This window comes from Cavia porcellus, unplaced genomic scaffold (genome assembly GCF_034190915.1).
Source record: "Cavia porcellus strain 051 isolate PalLab524CR breed Dunkin Hartley unplaced genomic scaffold, mCavPor4.1 scaffold_18, whole genome shotgun sequence".
Lineage (NCBI taxonomy): Eukaryota > Metazoa > Chordata > Mammalia > Rodentia > Caviidae > Cavia > Cavia porcellus.
Window position 1 is genome coordinate 68,748,864 of NW_026947501.1, and position 19,048 is coordinate 68,767,911.

The 19,048-nt window shown below is 47.4% G+C and overlaps 1 protein-coding gene across 7 annotated transcripts in view; it reads left to right on the forward strand.

The window, feature by feature from the left end:
- Slc2a9 (solute carrier family 2 member 9) overlaps positions 1–19,048 on the forward strand; it is a 138,445-nt gene that overhangs the window by 52,250 nt on the left and 67,147 nt on the right. For all 7 annotated transcript variants that reach the window (XM_013146559.3, XM_013146558.3, XM_013146562.3 and 4 more), the window contains one exon: positions 665–810. In XM_013146559.3, coding sequence (XP_013002013.1) covers positions 665–810 — 146 coding nt within the window. The remainder of the gene's footprint in view (positions 1–664; positions 811–19,048) is intronic.

Here is a 19,048-nt window from a genome sequence, read left to right on the forward strand (position 1 = left end):
TCTCTGTACCCTAGGTTCCTCATCTTTAGAATCGAGATAATAATAGTGCATGTACTTCAGAAAGTTGTTGTGAAAAGCAAGCAACTGAATACATGTGAAGCCCTCATCAGTAGGACCCCTGCTATGCGATAAGGACAATGTATATTGATTGCAGTTATTATTATCACCACCACTACCAACACCTCCACCATCATCATAATCACCATGATGATGGTGATATCATCACCACCATTACCGCCATCACAGTCACCACCATCACCATCATCACTACCACCATCACCACCTTCATCTCCAATGCCATCATTGGCATCATCAGCACCATCGTCACCAACACCATCACCACCGCCATCACCATCACCATCGTCAGTGTAATCACCACCTTCACCATGACCACCACATTCACCATGACAGCCACCATCACTGTCACCACTACCACCTCCACCTCCACCATCCATGTCCTCAGTGTGCAGCTGGCCTCAAGCCACACTCAATGGGGGAGACAATGAGAGTGTGTGAAAGCCACCCGAGCTGTGTGCCTGGCAGGAGCAAGGCTGAGGCTGCAGTGCCATTTGTCATCCAGAGCAAAGCAGCTTGAGGCTGGCATAGGTCCTGAGTGCCTGACCCCAGGAGACCCCTGTCTCATGGCTGCTTTCCTCCTCCCCAGGCATCGCCCTCAGTGTGCTCCCCATGTACCTCAACGAGATCTCGCCCAAGGAGATCCGTGGCTCCCTGGGGCAGGTGACTGCCATCTTCATCTGCGTGGGTGTGTTTGCAGGGCAGCTGCTGGGGCTGCCAGAGCTGCTGGGAAAGGTAGGTACAGCCTCCCAGCCACCACACTGGCTCTCACTGTCACCGTGGGTGGGGTGGAGATGATTTCTGCAGAACTCACCCCTACCCATTCCGATTCCTGAGGGGTCCAGCCTTCTACTTATCACTGGAGAAGAGTTGGGAGTCATGGTTTCCAGGCAGAATACACAGTGCATTGAAGCCCTATGGGATGCTCAAACCCAAACACAATGACGATGTCGACGGCTCGAAGTACATTTGATTCGTGTTTGTTCCGCGCTTTAAAATCTACGTATGTAATCTGTTGTATTCCCACCACATGATCCATATGGGGTCATGCCACAAACGCTGCTCTGCAGTTTGCTCCTTTAATGCGTGTATTTTGAGCATCTTTCCAAGACATTAGTTAACGCCACCTCCTTCATTGTTTTTCCTATTCTGCTGGTCTGGCCTGCTGCTTAGAAGCAGGCAGACCTTTGTACTTGTGTGTGGTCTCTGCAAAGAGGACACTCATGCAGGTTGCAGAGGGGTGCAGTGAATCAAGGAAGGCTGCCCAGAAGAGGCGGCCTCTAAACTGAACCCTCCACCATGAGCAGGAGCTGGGCAGAGAGTGGGGGTGGAGCAGAGACATCCCAGAGAAAGGGAGTAAGAAAAGGCACTGAGATGGGGCAGAGCCCAGGGAAAATAACTTGGAGGCCCTGGGGTCCGATGAGAGCTCATTGGTGAAATGAAGAACCTGTTCAAGGAACCCAGACAGCTGCATGCAGGGAGAACAGGGAATCTGGGTGTTTCGGCAGCACTGGAGTGACATGGCCAGGATACTATCAGAAAGGGGCTCAGAGGCAGGGTGGGTGGGCATGGGCTAGGCGGGGAGGAGAGGCCTGACAAGAGGCCCCGGCTCCTGGTGGATATCCTGAGGCCATGGGTGTGGGATGAGGGGGAACAGGAGCCCCCGGACCATGGAGGAGGTAGAGTTAAGCTCTGAGTTGGGTGCTGGAGCTACAGCTCTGAGCACATCAGGTGTGGCCCATGTCCTTGTGGTGCACCACAAGTGGCAAGGGCACTGTGACCTTGGGAAGGTCACCCCACAGCTCCATGAAGTGTCATCCAGGGCTCAGGGAGGGTCTTCCTGTGGAAGTGACTGTAGATGTCTGACCCCTGGCTAGGGTTTGTCTGAGCTAGAACTGGTTTGGAGAGAGAGGGGGAATGAGAAAGGGTTCCAGGAGAAAGAACAGTTTGTGGGAGGCCCTGGCACTCATTCACAGGCAGAAAATCCAGAAGGACTAGAGCACAGAGACAGGATGGGGAGAGAGAAAAATGGATGAGGGAGGAGGAGGAAGCAGGACGACACAGGGCTGGAAGATCCAGGCTGGAAGGTCACACCTGTGCTCTGAACTGGCCAGGAAGGTGGCAGCTTGCAGGTGCTGGAGCTGTCGTGGCTGGGGAAATCGCCTGCCGCATCCCAGCTCTCCAGTCCCCATCACCACCCTGGTCACCGCTCTTCCTCGCCATCCATTCCTTCACTAGTGGCCACTACCACTGTATTTACAGTTTCCAGACCCTGGTATTGCGAGCAACACTGCAAGCACCATGGGAAAGCAAGTGTCTTTCTGGGGCGTGGTTTCTTTTCCTTCGGCATATGCCCAGAGCAGGGCTGGTGCGGCCACATGGCCCTCCTATTTTAAATTTCTTTGGGAATCATTATTTTCCATAACAGCTACACCAAGCCACTTTCCCTTCCACAGGAGACGAGGGTCTCTTTTCCCCACACCTTCACCAGCACTGTCCTCTTTTCTGCTTGATAACAGTCATCCTAACAAGCGTGAGTTAATGTCTCTGTGGTTCTGATTTGCATTTCTCTGATGTTTAATGACATTAGTCATCTTTTCATGTACCTGCTGTCTCATTTGGACAGATGGCTGTCCAGATTTTTTGCTGCTTTTTAACTGGGTTGGTTTTGTTTGTTGTTTTTGTTTTTGCATTGTTATGTAATTTTTTTTTCCTTTGTGCTTTGTACACTGACCTATTGCTGGATCTCTGGTTTGCAAGGGCTACCCTTTCCTTTTGCTGGTTGCTTCCTGTTCTTTAGAGAAGATTTTAGTTTTCTATAATCTCATGTGTTTATTTTTGCTTTTGTGATGTAAGTTTTTGTTGTGATGTGCAAAAATTACCCCCGGGGCAACATCTAGGAGCTTTTATGTTTTCTTCAAAGAGTTTTATGATTTTAATTCTTCTACTTAAATCTTCAAAGCATTGGGTTGACTTTTGTGTGTAAAGGTCCAAGTTCATTTTTTGAATGTGGATATCCAGTTTTCCCAGCATACTTTATGGAAAAGACTGTCTCTCCCTACCTTTTTGGTGTACTAATCAAAAGTCAAGCAACTCCATATGCTGAACTTTATTTACAGATTCTCTGTTGGGTTCCATTGGTGTACTTGCCTGTTTTTATGCTAGTGTGAGATTGTTTGATTGTGATAGCTTCATAATATAATTTTAATTCAGGAAGTACAACGTTTTCAACTCCCCCCTCCCACTTAAAATTGCTTTGGTTCTTTGATGTCCTTTATGATTCCATGTGAAATTTAGAATTATTTAATACATGAAAGATAGCTCATGTTTATAGATTGGAAGAATTGATATTATTAAACTGTTCATGCTACCCAAGTCATATACAGATTCAATACAATCAACATCAAAGTCCCAGTGGTCTTCTCAGCAATAAAAGATGACCACATTTTGAAGAATTTTGGACTGCATCAAGGAGTGAGACTGGATCTCACCCCAGACCGGAAGCACGGCACTGGTCCTGCAGAAAGCTGCTTGGGTTAGGATAAGGGCAAGAAGGATGGAGAGAGGAGATGAGCTGGAGTCAGGTTAGAAGGTGACAGGGAAGAGGAGTCGAGCATGACTTGTGGTTCCTGGCCCATCAGCCAGGGAACATGGTGGTACCAAACACTGAGCCAGGGAGCCTCAGAGAGGAAGGTGCTGCTCTGCAGGGGCAAGATGACAAACTCCCTGACATGAATGGCCAGGTCACAGCATGATTGCAAGCCAGAGCTGACCCAAAGACCCAGGTACCTGGGCCCTCAACCTGAGGACTGTTCCAGCCACAACAGAGTCTAGCACATTAACCCACGCCTGTCGCCACCACCTGGCTTTGGTCAGCTGGGCGACTCCCCATTGAAAGGATGGTCAGTGGTCCACATAAGTTGTCTTCCTCCTCAAATCAGACTCTCTGCATAGCCTTTGCTTTGGTTGGGAGGATGTTTGAGTAAACACAGTGAATATCCTTATTTTGAATTCATGCTCTGGGAGGGTAGCTGTCAGGTCCAGGGAAGGACATCAAATGGAAACTTTTCACACATCTCTATGGAGATTGATGACACATCAGCCAACTGAAATCCACCATTATTTCACTGTGTGAGACTTTCATTTCCTCTGTTTTAGTCATGTTTCTCACTTCCCTTCAAAGACTGAGACAACTAAACTTTGAAAAAAAAATTACAGAAAGCCACGCTATGCTTCAATCAGGTGGGTGCTTTGAGACACTAAGGCTGGAGGAAGTGGAGAGAAGATGACTTTTAGAATCAGCTGCCAAAAGGCAAGAAAGGGAAATAAGTGTAGGAATCAAAGCTGGTGACATGATTTAAACAGACACTCCGAAACGTGGTGGTGTTGGAACATTTCTGTGACATTTTGCTTCCAAAGGATATCTCAAAAAGCATAGTTACTTCCCTTGCAAAGAAGAAAGGCACTTAGGTCAAATTACAGGCAGAAACATGAGAAAAGATGGAACAAGACGTGGGCATAAACGGGGACGGGTTCATGTGCCCCTGACAAGGCTAGCTCTCTCTGAGGCCTGGCAAAGGTAAATAGGAGGGTAACGGGAGTTATCACTGTTTTCCTGGGAGTGGATCCCACGCAATTTATGCCATTCATTTCCAGTAAAGAAGACTTTGTGCTTACTTCAGAATATTTAGCAATGAGAAAAAGGACATAAAGTTTAAATAAATAAGGTATAATCAAGATGTAGAGTGTTTTTTTTTAATCAGTACCGGGGATTAAATAAATGACCACGCGCTTGCAAGGCAGACACTTATACCACTGAACTAAATCCCCAGCCCCAATACTTAAATTTTTAAAAATGCATTACAGTAAAAGCCTCATTGACACCAGTATTCATCTTACTAGAACACGCTCATCCTGTTGTTTTTGCCCCTTGCTGAAGCAGTCCTGGAAGTCCCTCCTCCGTGTATTTACGAAGTAGAATTTTTTTAAAAATGCAGGTGCCCAGTGCCTTCCACAAGAAGGCAGGCCCGTGGTAACATGACTGTGTGTCCCCACCGGCCTTATTCATCAGATCCGGCACCGTGTGCTTCAGGCTCTTCCCCAGAGTCAAAATGACCATGAAAGGTCCATATTCTGAATCAGTTCAGGACTGGGTGGCAGCCGTGTTCCCCACTAAAGACCCACACTCCCTCAGTTTGCAGGCTTGGAATGGACCACCTTCTGCACAAACCGGGACTCTAGTTTTTATAATTATTCCTGTAGATTTGTGTCTCAGAAATGGAAATGACAGAATGATGAATTTTAATTGCAAGACTTTTAAAAAAATATTGTCAAACTCTCCAGCATGCCTCAACCTCCCCTCCCCCAGTAGCGCACATGAGCATAAGTCCTCTGTGCCTGCGTCTTCAAGCCTTTCAATAACTTTTTGGTGTGTGGCAAGCACCAAACATCATTTGGTAGTTCTTTGATTATTGGTAAAACGTAATTTCTTACTTTGTTTCCTCTTGGTGCTCTGATCATGCCGGGTAGGAAATTTAATCTCTCATATTTCTGGAGGCTGGAAGTACAAAATTAGCATCACTGGGTGAAAACTCCAGGTGTCTGCAGGGTCGGGCTCCCTTCAGGGGGCGCTCCAGGAGACAATCCCTCCTCCAGCTGCTGTGGCTGCCAGCCTTCCTGGCCTGCCCGCAGCCCTACCCCTGCCCTGCCCTCCCGCCTCTGTGAGCACCCTGCCCTTTCCTCTTAGAGGTGTGGCCAGATCCCCTCTGTTAGGCTGGATAAATATTTGACAGCATGCATAAAAGCCTCAAATAAATTTATAAAGACCCTTGTGGTTGCATTTAGGGCCACTTAAATAATTCAGCATAATCTCCCCATCTCTACAGCCCTCCCTGCAGAATCAGATTACCTTGTAAATTAATATTCACAAGATCCTTCAAAGAGTCAAACGCAATCTCTTTGGGGAGGTCATTACTAATCCCATCAATAAATGTATTACTTAAAATATTTCTCCTGTCAGCAACCTGACTGTATGGGTACTCTCCTTCATGCCTGCTGGAATGCTGATGATTCTTATACAGACAGCCAATATTCTTCAGTTTATTTTTTGTCGATGTCCGCTCCCGGCCGGCAGGAAGGACACACGACAAAGTCTGGTAGTGGACAACCTTTTCTTTTTATTTTCCTTCTCCGTACAGCCTGCCCTGGGTTCTCCCAGCTGAAGCCTCCTCTGGTCCGCTCCCCGCGGCTCCTTTTGTGCTTCAGTCTGCCCCAAAGCCTCTACCGGTCCGCTCTCCGCGGCTCCTTTTGGGCTTCTACTTCCGGGCTTCTATCTGGCTTCTTCTTCCGCCCAGGGGTGGCACCGGTATATATACGGGTACAGTGTCCAATCATGTTAAAGTAAACAAGGCAAGCTGATTGGCTAACATCATCAGTTGCCAGGCAGACTATATTGTTGAGCGGGTTGTTTACGCGGTAAGCAGGAAACTAACATATTCGATGGGAGGGGTAATCTACCTCAGGCTTTGCTCTTTACCACAGGCCGCACGTCCGCCGCGCAAGGCGAGCTATCACAGACGCGGCTCCCAACATCTCCCCCTATTTTATTTTTTATGAATGTGCGCATCGTAGCCCTTCCTGGACTGGGTGCAGAGGCTTATGCCCTATGTGTAGGCCCACCGTAGGTCCTTGGCTTAGACCCTGGTTGGCCATGCCATGGTCTGCCAAGGCCCTGAGGCCCTCGTCCTTTTTCTAGGGCCAGGCACAAACTGGACGGAACCTGGATGCACACAAGCTTGCACTCATTTTCTCTCCGTAAAGAAATCCCCTCGGAGAGAAATTTAGACCTGGGCAGCATCTAACAGTCCAGCGGCTTACGTGCAGGATGGGGTAGGGCCTGGCTTAGGTCGAGTCGTGCTGGGGAGGCACGCTCTTACCCGTCATTGACTCACCTACCCTGCTGTGTATTGTCACCTTATGGAGGAGAATGAGGGATGCCCGCCATATCTAGACTCGGTCGTGGGCCAATTGAGCAAGCCATGCATATGCCTGAGGATCTTCTTGTCCATTTCGGGCTACCGCTATTTCTATTCATCTTATTGGTTGGTCTGTGATGGATCTCCAGTAGGGCAGGTCTGATCTTCAGTCGAGGGCTTTGTTGCCCGTGTCAGTCTCTCCGGTATCCACAGTGGTTCTCGTCCCGGTTCCTGTGGGAAAACACAAACCGCGCCTCGGTTCCAGCTGACCACTGGATCCGGGCCCATCCATTGTCCTGTCAGGACATCTTTCCACTTCACCCACCCTTTATGGTTGGGGGAAGGGTTGCAGTGCTCCACAGCTGGGGAGCGATTATCATTATTTAAATTTAAAAAATTGTGTGTGAATAGTGCCATGGATAATCGTGCCTTTGGGGCCAGGCCTTGGCCTACCCCCCCTTTTTGTTTTTGTAAAATTTCTTTGAGGCTTCTATGAGCCCTCTCAATGATTCCTTGACCTTGGGGATTGTATGGGATACCATGTTTTAATTGAACCTCCATCATTTTGCAGAACTCATTGAAGGCTTTGCCTATATAGGCTGGTCCATTATCAGTTTTTAATATTTTTGGTTTGCCCCATGCGGCCCAAGCTGCCAGGCAATGATTGATCACATTAGACACTTTTTCACCTGTTTCTGCTGTTGCGAATATGACGTGAGAACAGGTGTCTGTGGAAACATGAACATATTTAAGAGTCCCAAACTCCTGTATATGTGTGATGTCCATCTGCCAAACATCACCAGGGATCAAACCTCGAGGGTTTACTCCCATCGGTATGGCAGGTTTGTATGTGGCACAGGAGTCACATAGTCGCACGATATCTCGTGCATCTGCTCTAGAAACATGGAAATGGTTTGCTAGTGTCCTGGCATTAACATGAAACTTATCATGGAAGGCACGGGCTCGCTCGATTGGTGTTAGTAAGGTAAAAATCCATAACGGGCGAGTGGCAGTGTCAGCAGCCGCATTCCCCTGTGTCATGGGCCCCGGCAGGGATGTATGTGCTCTTATGTGGGTGGTGAAGACCTTATGGTGTCTGTTCTGAAGCAATGTCTGGATAGACAGGAACAGTCCAGCCACTGTGGAAGTGGATCTAATTAAACCAGCAGTCTCAAGCACTTGCATAGCATTGACCGCATACCTAGAATCGGAGACAATATTAATGGCTTCTGAGAACCGTTCAAGAATCATTTTAACGATCTGCAGTTCCACCACCTGAGGCTGATCTGGTTCAAATTGTATGGTAACCGGGGGCTTGCCTAGGATCACATAGGCGCCTATCCCCGTCTTGGAGCCATCTGTATATATTGTAGTTGCTGGGACTAATGGCTCAGAGGCAGTAACCTTTGGAAAAATTATAGGGTGCTGAGTGACAAATGACAAGATAGGGTCTTTAGGGTATTGATTGTTTATATCCCCATGGAAAACACATCTCAGAATGGCCCAGGTATCTATGCAGGCAGCCAGGGTCTTGATCTGGCTGGCGGTATAGGGTACTCGGATGGCTTGTGGTCCTGAGCCAAAATGTTGGACAGCTCTATTATGCGCTTCAAGGGCCAATGAAGCGACTGCCTCCGGGTAATGCTCTATGACTTTTGCAGGTGAGACCTTAGGGTGTATCCACAGTAGTGGTCCTTTCTGCCAAATCACCGCTGTAGGCTGTAGACTAGTCTGTAGCAAACAGACATCAAAGGGTCGCCCTGGTTCAATTCTGTGTAAGGTAGCCCCACCTAAGGCTTTTTCCACTCTCTGTAAGGCAGCTCTTGCCTCAGGAGTGAGCCTCCTGTGGGAGGCTATATCTGGGTCTCCCTTCAGAAGGTCGAACAGGGGTTTGAGATCTGAATTTGGTATATGTAAATATGGCCTAATCCAATTAATGTCTCCCAATAGCCTTTGCATGTCATTTAGGGTCCTAACGCCATCCGTCCTAATGGTGACCTTCTGTATAAGTCTGGAGGCGACACTGAGGTCCACACCTGCTGACCCAGGGGTGGCCCTTGTTGAAGGCTGCCATCCTGAGCTGTCCTGTCTCTGGGGCGGGGGCCTGCCTGTGAAGGGGGCCCCCTCTGGCCGTTTTTTGGCCCTCTAGCATCTCGTCCACAAATACGGTTGCCCTGAGCATCAAAGACCGACCTACACTCCTCAGCTTTGTGTGATCCCCTCTTACATCGCCCACAAACATATGGTTCTTCATTCCTAGGGCGAGGCCTAGCATCTGCATTGTTTGGGCAATGACGTTTAATGTGTCCTGGCTCCCCGCAGGCAAAACACCCTTTAGCCTTACATTCCCCTTCTAACCCGCGAGGTCCCCTCTGCTGTATAGCCGCGGCCAGGAGAGCAGCCACTCCCGAGTTGGAGAGCGGCCCCCCTATCTCTCTGCATATCCTAATCCAGGCATTGAGGTCCTTGTTCTTATGAGGAGCTATCGCTGCCTTGCACTCCTTTGTACATTGCTCAAAAATCAGCTGTCTTACCAGCGGTTGAGCCACTCCCGGATCAGAAAATATCTTATCGGCAGCATCTTGCATTCGGGCCACAAAGTCAACAAATGGCTCTGTGGTACCCTGAATTATTTTTGAAAGATACAAGGAGGCTGTTCCAGCACCACTTACTTGCTTCCAGGCGCGGAGTCCTATGGCATTGATTTGCTCATAGACAGCGCCGGGGAACTGGGTCTGGTCATCAGCGTGCCGACCTTCTCCCATAAGCATTTCCTTGTTCCACCCCCGGTTTCCCCGATTGGCGTTTCTCTCAGCCTGCTCTGCAGAGAACTCTGCGTACCAGGCTCGCCAATCCAGGTAACTGCCCGAGGGCAGACACGCCTTTGCCAGCTGAATCCAGTCCGCGGGGGTGAGGGGCCCAGAAGACAGATTCTCCAGCATGGCAATGGTGTAAGGCGCAGTCGGCCCAAAGGTTGTAACTGCATTTTTAAGTTCTCTAATCTGCTTTATCTCAAAAGGCTCCCATACATTGCGTCCCTGGCCCATAGCTACTTGTACAGGAAATATCCCGTAGGGGCCACTATCTATCCCAGGTGGATGTACCTCATGAGACAAGCGTCCCCCCTGCCAAAGCCGCCTGTAAAAATACCGACCCGCCGGCGGCGGAGCATAAGACAGCGGCCGTGATTGGGCGGAAAATGGGGGCCCGTGCATCACTTCCTGTTCTGGCGAAAGGGGAGGGAGCTCCCAGGCGGCCGCCTCGTGGCGAGGGACCGCCTCCCTCTCGCGCCGGGGCGCACTCAGGAGCTCTCTACTCCTCCGCAGACCAGGTTGAGCAGAGCGCAATTCGCGGCGTGACGCTGGAAAAGAACCCTGCGACTCCTTATTGAGCGACTTAGGCTCCTGACAGCTGGTCTCTTTGGCCTCCTTGCCATTCAACTTTCCCTCGTCCTCGGAGTCAGACGACTCCGAGGCTAGAGCCCCGTCCTCCTCCTTAGCATCCTTGTTCCCCTTGACGGGCCCCTCTCGGGAGCTCCCTGACTGGGCCTGCTCAGATACCCTGCGTACTTTTGTAAGCTCTTGAGAGCTTTCTCCACAACCACCCTCGCTCTTAGTGTTGCTACCTAACATGTTTCCCATCTTTTAATATGTTACTCACCGCGTGAGGCCCAAGGAATCCGCCACTTACGCGTGAGCCTGAGGGGAGTCTAAAAGCCCTGTAGGTGCGCGCCACCCAGAGCCCAGGCTTATCCCCAACTCACCTGTCTCGCAGCTCTGTACTGGAGCGTTGTCCACTTCCACGTCTCGGGGGTGATCAGTCCCCGGGCGGGCCTCCAAATGTCGATGTCCGCTCCCGGCCGGCAGGAAGGACACACGACAAAGTCTGGTAGTGGACAACCTTTTCTTTTTATTTTCCTTCTCCGTACAGCCTGCCCTGGGTTCTCCCAGCTGAAGCCTCCTCTGGTCCGCTCCCCGCGGCTCCTTTTGTGCTTCAGTCTGCCCCAAAGCCTCTACCGGTCCGCTCTCCGCGGCTCCTTTTGGGCTTCTACTTCCGGGCTTCTATCTGGCTTCTTCTTCCGCCCAGGGGTGGCACCGGTATATATACGGGTACAGTGTCCAATCATGTTAAAGTAAACAAGGCAAGCTGATTGGCTAACATCATCAGTTGCCAGGCAGACTATATTGTTGAGCGGGTTGTTTACGCGGTAAGCAGGAAACTAACATATTCGATGGGAGGGGTAATCTACCTCAGGCTTTGCTCTTTACCACAGGCCGCACGTCCGCCGCGCAAGGCGAGCTATCACAGACGCGGCTCCCAACAATTTTTCACTTTCAATTTTCTTTAAAATTTCAACACATAGATTTTGAAGTAATGAAGTCTTTTTTTCTCTCTTCTGCTTTGATAGTTCTCCCACTGATCTTTAAATTAGAATCTGCTTCCTCATGCAGGGATTCAATATCCCTTTCTCTGTATTCATTTGTGGGTTGTTTATGGTATCTGCTTTTACACTTGATGCTAAAAGCTGTTTGGATGATCTTAGGAATGGTATAACATAAACAATGAGATTTGCTTTTTCTCCTACCTCCTTTAGCATCCCCCGCCCCAACATTCATTAAGTCAGACAATCTTCCTGCTGATTTTGGAAGTTATCTTAACCACACATTGTTAATAGAGATAACTGTGCTTCTGCTCCTGGGCCATCCACTCTGCCCCCACGGTCCTTCCATTTTTGTGCCCACACTGCTTTACTTTATTTGTTGGGACTTTAGTCTACATTCCGTACTAGCTTCACGTGTCTCCACTTTCTGAGCTGGACTGCAAACTTCCACTTATTTCTCCTGTGGAATCTCTAGGACTATTTCTCATCGCAAACAAAACTATGCTTGAACATTTGATTGTAATTGCATTAAAATGTTACCTTGGTTTGAACACAGTGGAGATTGTCTCATGACCTTGGTTTCCATTAAGCAATATATCTTGTCTCCCTCTTCCTTTAGGACTTTTTTGTATCATTCAATCGATTTTATTGCTGCTGTTCTTTCTCTCTTCTTTCCTTATTTATTTTTTGCGGTATTTGGAATTGAACCCAGGGCCTGGCACATAGGCAAGCATTCTGCTGCTGAGACACACATCCAGCCCCGTTACTGTATTTTTAACTAAGAAAATAGAAAACTACCACTTTCTCCTTAATCACTGAGAGAATCTCTTTCCTTCATCATGTGTCAACTGGCCTTTAGCAAACTTTTGTAAAGCCACTGGCTGGTATTGTTACCCTGGAACTCTCTTTTGCTTTCTAGGCATTTTTGTTTATTTCCCTGCTTACCTGGACAATTCAAATGGTGGATTGCTAACAGCATCTTCAAAGAATAGTCATCTTCTCTTCCTTTCTAATGTTATTGCTCTTACTTACTTTACTGACATTCCTGCCGCTTTCTGTTCTCCAGATCCAGGGTAAGACTGACAATGATTAGCAAAGTGGCCATTTTTATTTTTGTTTTCCGGACTTACTAGAAATACCTACTGTGGTCCATTACCAAGACAGTGTGTTACTTACTTATCCACCACTGGGACAAAATACCCAACATCCACAACTTCAAAGAGGATCCCTTTATTTTGGCTCACGGTTTCAGTCCATCCTCTTGCCGGGCATAGGGAAGGGAGGAGAGGAAGAGGGAGGAGCCAGGGGCTAGACCCTCCCAGGCCACGCCCCCAGTGACGCAATTCTGAGCAGGCCCGCCTCCTGACCGGAAGTCTGCTTTTGTGCTCTGCGAAACAGCCACCTCCCAGAGGGGTGGGAACTTGGGGAGACATTATTGCGTTAACTGTAACAAATGATAATTTTTATTTTGAAAATGGAAATATTTATCTTTATAAGAAATTGTCTGTCTCATCTTAGTTCCCATAGACCATCGACAAGGAACAGAACATCTTCTGATATTTATTAAACTGTTAGTGCTTTCTGGCTGTCTAACCACTGGTTCCTGGTTATCTGATGAGCGTTACTGCCTTTTACCTTCCTGTGGTACATCTTTCTGGTCATGGTGGATTCTTTTTATGTGATTTTTATTAGACTCATTAATGTCTTGTTTAGAATTTACACACTTACAGGCACCCATGAGATTTCTATAGTATAAAGTGTCATCCATATTTGGATCTTCTGTCATCTTTCACTGCTTCTGGGGCCGACTATATAATGCTAGTTGGTATTAAAGTAATAATAAAAATCTGTCTATTAATCTGGAGTGTTTGGGGAACAAAATTTTTTGAATTTTCCTTTGAAATTTTCCTTTGAAATTTTTTTCCTTATCGATTTATATTTTCTTTCATCAGCTTTATTGATTTCCATCTTTTCCATATACTTGTTGAAATGTTCAAATTTGTTAGCCTACAACTTAATGGATTTAATGTCTATCATATCTATTCTTGTTTGTTGTTCTTTGACTTTTTTCTTTACATACAATTTCTAAAGCATTTCCTCTAATTTTGTTTCATGAAAGACTCTGAAATGAAACTCCAAGTGATCATCTCATGCCTTTCCAGTTTTTTAAATTTCTCCTTTGTCAAAATGTTATTCACACATCTTTGGTGTAAAGATTTGCCTACTCCAGAGATTTTGATCTGCCACATTCTGAATGATAGTTTCCTAAATAATTTGTTGTTTTGATTCCATCTTCAGAATAATTATTTAGATCAATGTCAGAGTTTTCAATTCGACATAGACATGATGTTGTTACTGTCACTTGTCATCAGTTTTGATTTTTTGCATAAAGAGAAAGCAACCCATAAATCCCTCTGTGGAGGAACATGTGAAAGTTGATTCTATTGTCAGTCTTTGATCAACTTCCATAAGTTCATGTTCAGTTGAGGAGGTGAACTGTTTCTTAGCACTTAATAAAATTCAGACCAGGAATGCCAGAATGAGTGTTATTTCAGCAAAGAAATTATTTTTAACCTATAAAATACAAAAGACCTCAAGCTGGAAAAATATTCTTAAAGAGATTTTTTAAAAGGAGGAGTGATAAAGGGCCGGGGATTTAGCTGAGTGGCATAAGTGCCTGCTTGGCAAGCACAAGGTCATGAATTTGATCCCCAGTACCGAAGGGGTATGATAATCTGTGATTCTATTACAGAACACTGAACCCAGGAAGCGGGGAATCACTTGGTGTCCCCACTTGCTGTGCTGGCATCTCCTGCCAGTCAGCCTGACCTACACTCCAGCTCCCATCCACTTACTGTGGAACTTTGAGGAGGTTGCTAGACCTCTCCAAGCTTGACTTCCTATTCGTACAATCAGATTATAACAGCACCTCTGTCATGGTGATTCCCTGAGGCTTGAAAAAGGAAAGTCACGTTAAGACTGTGGAACACCATGGTTAGATCTGGTGTCTAGAAATAAGTATTATTAATTTCCATGTGGCACTATGAAAGCCCAGTCTCAGTGAAGTTAAATAATCATCAGGTGTGCACAGCAGGGGTCAGGAAAACTACACTTCAAAGCCTGGAATCTCTCTGCACTGGGACCAAGATCTTGACTTGTTAGTAGGAAGCAGAGTCAGGTGGCCCTGAGTGTGGAGCCCTGGTGAGGAAGTCAGGTGAAATAGTCCTCTGGGTCTTATATCTGCAGCCCCTGAGTGTTGGAAAGCTCTTGTTTTCTGTTAGGTTTTTTACTTAGAACTCTCTAGACTTCATTAGAGCCTTCAAAGAAAGAACTGATTTTTGACAAGACAATCTAGACATCACGTCCATCCACAAAGCAGCGTTCAGTCGGAACCCGCAGCAGCACCTCTCCTGGTAGGAAGGCCCTTGTTGGCAGTGACTGGGAAGCCACACACTCTCTCTTTGAACAAAGGCTCTTATTTGGGGAGCAACCCAGATGCTTTCTATAGCCGGAGAGGCATTCAGAAGTGTTGGAAATGACTACAGGACAATTTGCCTTGCGGGGAAATGGAAAGAGTGAAAATCAGAGTGTCCACTCTCATTCCTATCATCATTTCAGACTCCTGTAAGTGATGTTCCGGGTTCTGAAACTCCTCTTTCAAAGGACACAGGGCTTGCAAGTGGTCCGAGCCCTGCAAGCCTGTTTGTTGGCTGCAGTTGAGTCCTCAGCTATAGCCTAGGGAGCAAATTCTCTGCATTTAATAGACTCCAGCTTCAATCCCATCGCCCCCTCTTCTCTTTCCTCTGCCTTGCAGCCTTCCCCTTCACCACTACCAGAAGTCTTTCTGGTGTCCTTTTTTCCCTCTATTTTAATTATCTATATATTAAATTTATGTATTGTTTTAGAGAAACCATGCAATAGTTAACTTTCTGAGGAAGAGTCATTGCCCTTAACATGATGGCTTGTTTGTTTGTTTGTTTTTTGTCTTTTTGAGACAGGGTCTCACTATGCAGTTCAAGCTGGCCATGCACTCACTTTGTAGCCCAGGCTGGTCTTGAATTTTCAAGATCCTCCAGCCTTGGCCTCCCAAGTGCTGGGATTACAGGCTGTACCACCATACCTGGCTAATGCGATGGTTTTTAATTCCACCCATATTTCTGTGAATGACTTGCTGTGGGAAGGGCACCACCCTCTCTCCAGTGTCAGGCTGCAGTCTGAATTTGGGCTGGCAGTTTTCTCTCTTCATAACTTCACAGCCATGGCACACTGCCAAGAGCAGAGGGGTCTTTTCCCCCGGGACCAGCAGCAGCAGCGCCCCATCAGAGATTTGCAGGCCCCACCCTGTGCTGCCTCAGCTCTACAGAGATGGGTCTCTGAAATCCAAAGATGGGTGCAACCTTGGCTGTAATAAACACTCAGCAACAATTTTACCAAAAAAAAAATCCCCCCAATAGTGAACATTTCTCCATGCATATCCATCACAGATCCCTTGGTTTCTCCATAGCCAGGCTTAGATTTCCTGGAAGGGTAATGTGCAGACCCCAAACCTACCTTCCATCTCTTAGACACCAGGCAGCTCAGCCAGGGAGTGTCACACTGGAATCAGCTGGACACTTTTACAGCAGGACCTCTGGGACCCATTCTAAGCTCCTGAACCTGAAATTTTGGAGGCGATTCCCCAGAATCTTCAATTTTATCAGATTCCCTGGGGTGATTATCTCATGAGTGGAAGGAATAAAAAATCACCGTGGTCCTCAATTCCACCGCATGGTGTGGGCACCACCCCTGCCACCCACCTGTGCATCCCTGCCTCCTGGCTTCCTTTCCCTGCCTCTCTGACTGCCAGCATCCTTCAAGGACAGAGCTGCCCTCTGTCCCGTTACCCACTAGAATCAGATGCTGCCCCTTCAGTGTGCCCAAAATGAGGCCCTCTCTGGGACTCCCTTGGATCTGCATCTTAGTTACACACTCAGCCACTGCCAGTCTTTCCTAAGGACTAGGTTCCAGACTCTCTCTCGCCCTGGTACCATCACAGGTCCTGTGGTGGATTCTGCAGCCTGAGCTGCTGCCTCAGTGAGGAGAAAACACATGCATTTCCTCAGTTCCGGAATTGTAACTTAGACGGGTTAACCAAGTTGTCCAGAAAAGGTTTAAAATTGTGACCTCTCCCACCTCCAGTGTGTACCACAGGTGTGTCCCACCATGCACTTCAAAAAAAAATCTTTTTTCACTATTCAATACACAAAATGTATGCAGGAAGCTTCACATAAATGGATTATGGGATGATCGAGTTATAAAATGCTAGGCCCCAAAAGCAGTCTAAGAAAAGCTGGAGGCATTCACCTCATGTATATGGAGCTAAACCTCAGGTAGTTTCAGACCACCACTTGAATGTATCTGACCTACCCACATGTGAATCCTCTGTTACTGGCAGCTCCTTGAGTGGTGTGGAATGGTAACAGCCACTGGCTGAGTGTTACTGAGTACTGGACACCAGGTTGGCACTGTGCCTGTGATCTACTTAATCCATAGGATGCCTGACATTGGATGGGAAAGCTGAGGCTCATAAAGTTCAGTGTCAGCACCAGCACTGCATAGGAGGCAGGTAGTGCAGGAAGGGGTCAAACCCAATGCCTGTGGCCCCAAAGACCACACCTGGCTTCAGAGATGGTGCCAGCTTCTTAAGCAGCAAGGGGTAGCATAGGAGACTGGCAGTAGGGAGGGCCTCTGTCACTGCCCTGCAGTGCCACTGGTGCAGGCACAGCATTCCCATCTCTGGGCTTTTTTTTTTTTTTTTTTTTTTTTTTTGTCTTTTTCCTTTTTTTCGGTACTGGGGATCGAAGTAACGACTCCCTGCTTGCAAGGCAGGAGCTTATGCCGCTGAGCTAAATCCCCAGCCACTATGTCTGGGCTTTGACACTGCCTCTTGCCCAGGGCTGCAAGCAGAAGGACCCTGCGGCTTTAGGACCTGTCCCTCTGCATCAGTGTCCCACAGGAGAATAACTTGACCACGACTTGACTCCTAAGAATTTAAACATCTAGAGTTTGAAGAATGCAAATCATGGAACCTGTGAACCACAGCAACTGTCACAGTCCCCAAGTCTGTGCTTCCGGGGCTGCTGTAAAGGACTTTACAAGACAAAAGTCAGCCTCCTGGACCTACAGGACTTCAGGATCAGAGAATCCACAAGTAGACAAACGTGGGAGAAATTGATCTGCCCTTCTGAAATGCAGACACTGCCTTCCAAACACCTCTGGATGATTATTTCTCTTAATGCATCTGAAGCAGCCCCTGCCTGTGAGGCCCTCTGTGTGTACTTAATTTTACAAATGAGGCAGCAGAGGACCAGAGAGGCTTGGTAGTTTATCTGTAGTCACACAGCCAGGAAGTGGCAGAGCCAGCACTCAGCTTCTCCAGAGAGCTGCACTGGCCTTTGGAAGACTTGGGAGACACAGGGCGGCCGCTCTTGCTCTCTGGGTCACAGTCCTAATTCTGCAGTCAGCCAGCCTCACGTGAAATGAAGGCATTGTAACTTTGCTGTCTGCTGCTGACAATTTCACTTTTCAAGGTTTTTCTTTTTAATTCTATGTCCCAAGCTTCCATATCGCCTCCTTTTTATTGAGAATAATGAGAAATATTTATAAAATTTGGCTTCTCACATCTTTAGCTTTTTCTTCTAAAAAAGAAGTGCATTTCTTTTGCACAAAAGGACTGTTCTCCAAATGCCCAAATCCATAAGCATCATTATTTTAAAAAGTAATAATTTTCTGAGTCCATAAATTACATTTGACACTCTCTCCTCAGGTTTCTGTGCAAATCAGAGCAATGTAGTTTTGCTTTTGCTGGTTACTTTTCTCTTGATAAGACGTGTGTTTTGAGACTGATAACGGATGTTACTGTAGGAAAGAATGAACAGAGACTTAATTTTCTAATCCAAAGCCATTCCAAGAGCAAAGCAAGGGTCTCTCCAAAGCTTTGTGAAATGGCATTTGAGACAGCGGCCATGAAGAAATCAATTTGCTATAAAACTAAGCCCTGAGTGGCTGTAAGTTTGCAAAATCTATTTCAAGTTTCTTCATAGTTAATTAGCATTTCTATAAAGGCGAGTGGGGAGTGAAGCAAGAGGTGGGAACAATCTCTGCGTGCTGTTCTGGCAAAGGTTTGGTGGGGAGGCGCTGGTGAGAATAGTGTCCCCGGTGGGGTGGTGTTGAGGGATCCCTGGGAAACTGGCTCCCAGAGTTGGCTTGTTTCTTTCCTACCCCATCACTTACCTACCCTCTCACTCCGACCTTTCCCCAGTAAACTCCACAAAGCCTTTTCTTCCTGCCTAGACCTGTCTCTGCTGGCCTGGCATGCAAGAAACATGGTACATCTTTACTTTTCCCAAATCCCATTCAGCATCACGCCAGCTTCGTGCTCCCTGCGTACAATGTGGTTTTTACACTGATGTGTTGTAGTATAACTTGAAATGAGGTGCTGTGATGCCTTCCTTGTGTGTCTTCCTTTGGCTTCTCTTCCCACCCAAATTGCCCAAGAGCCCCAAGGCCGATGCGCACTCTGCCGTTTCTCCCTCAGGTCCTGGAGGTCCGGGGACAGCTGCTTAGCCCTGGGAGTCCG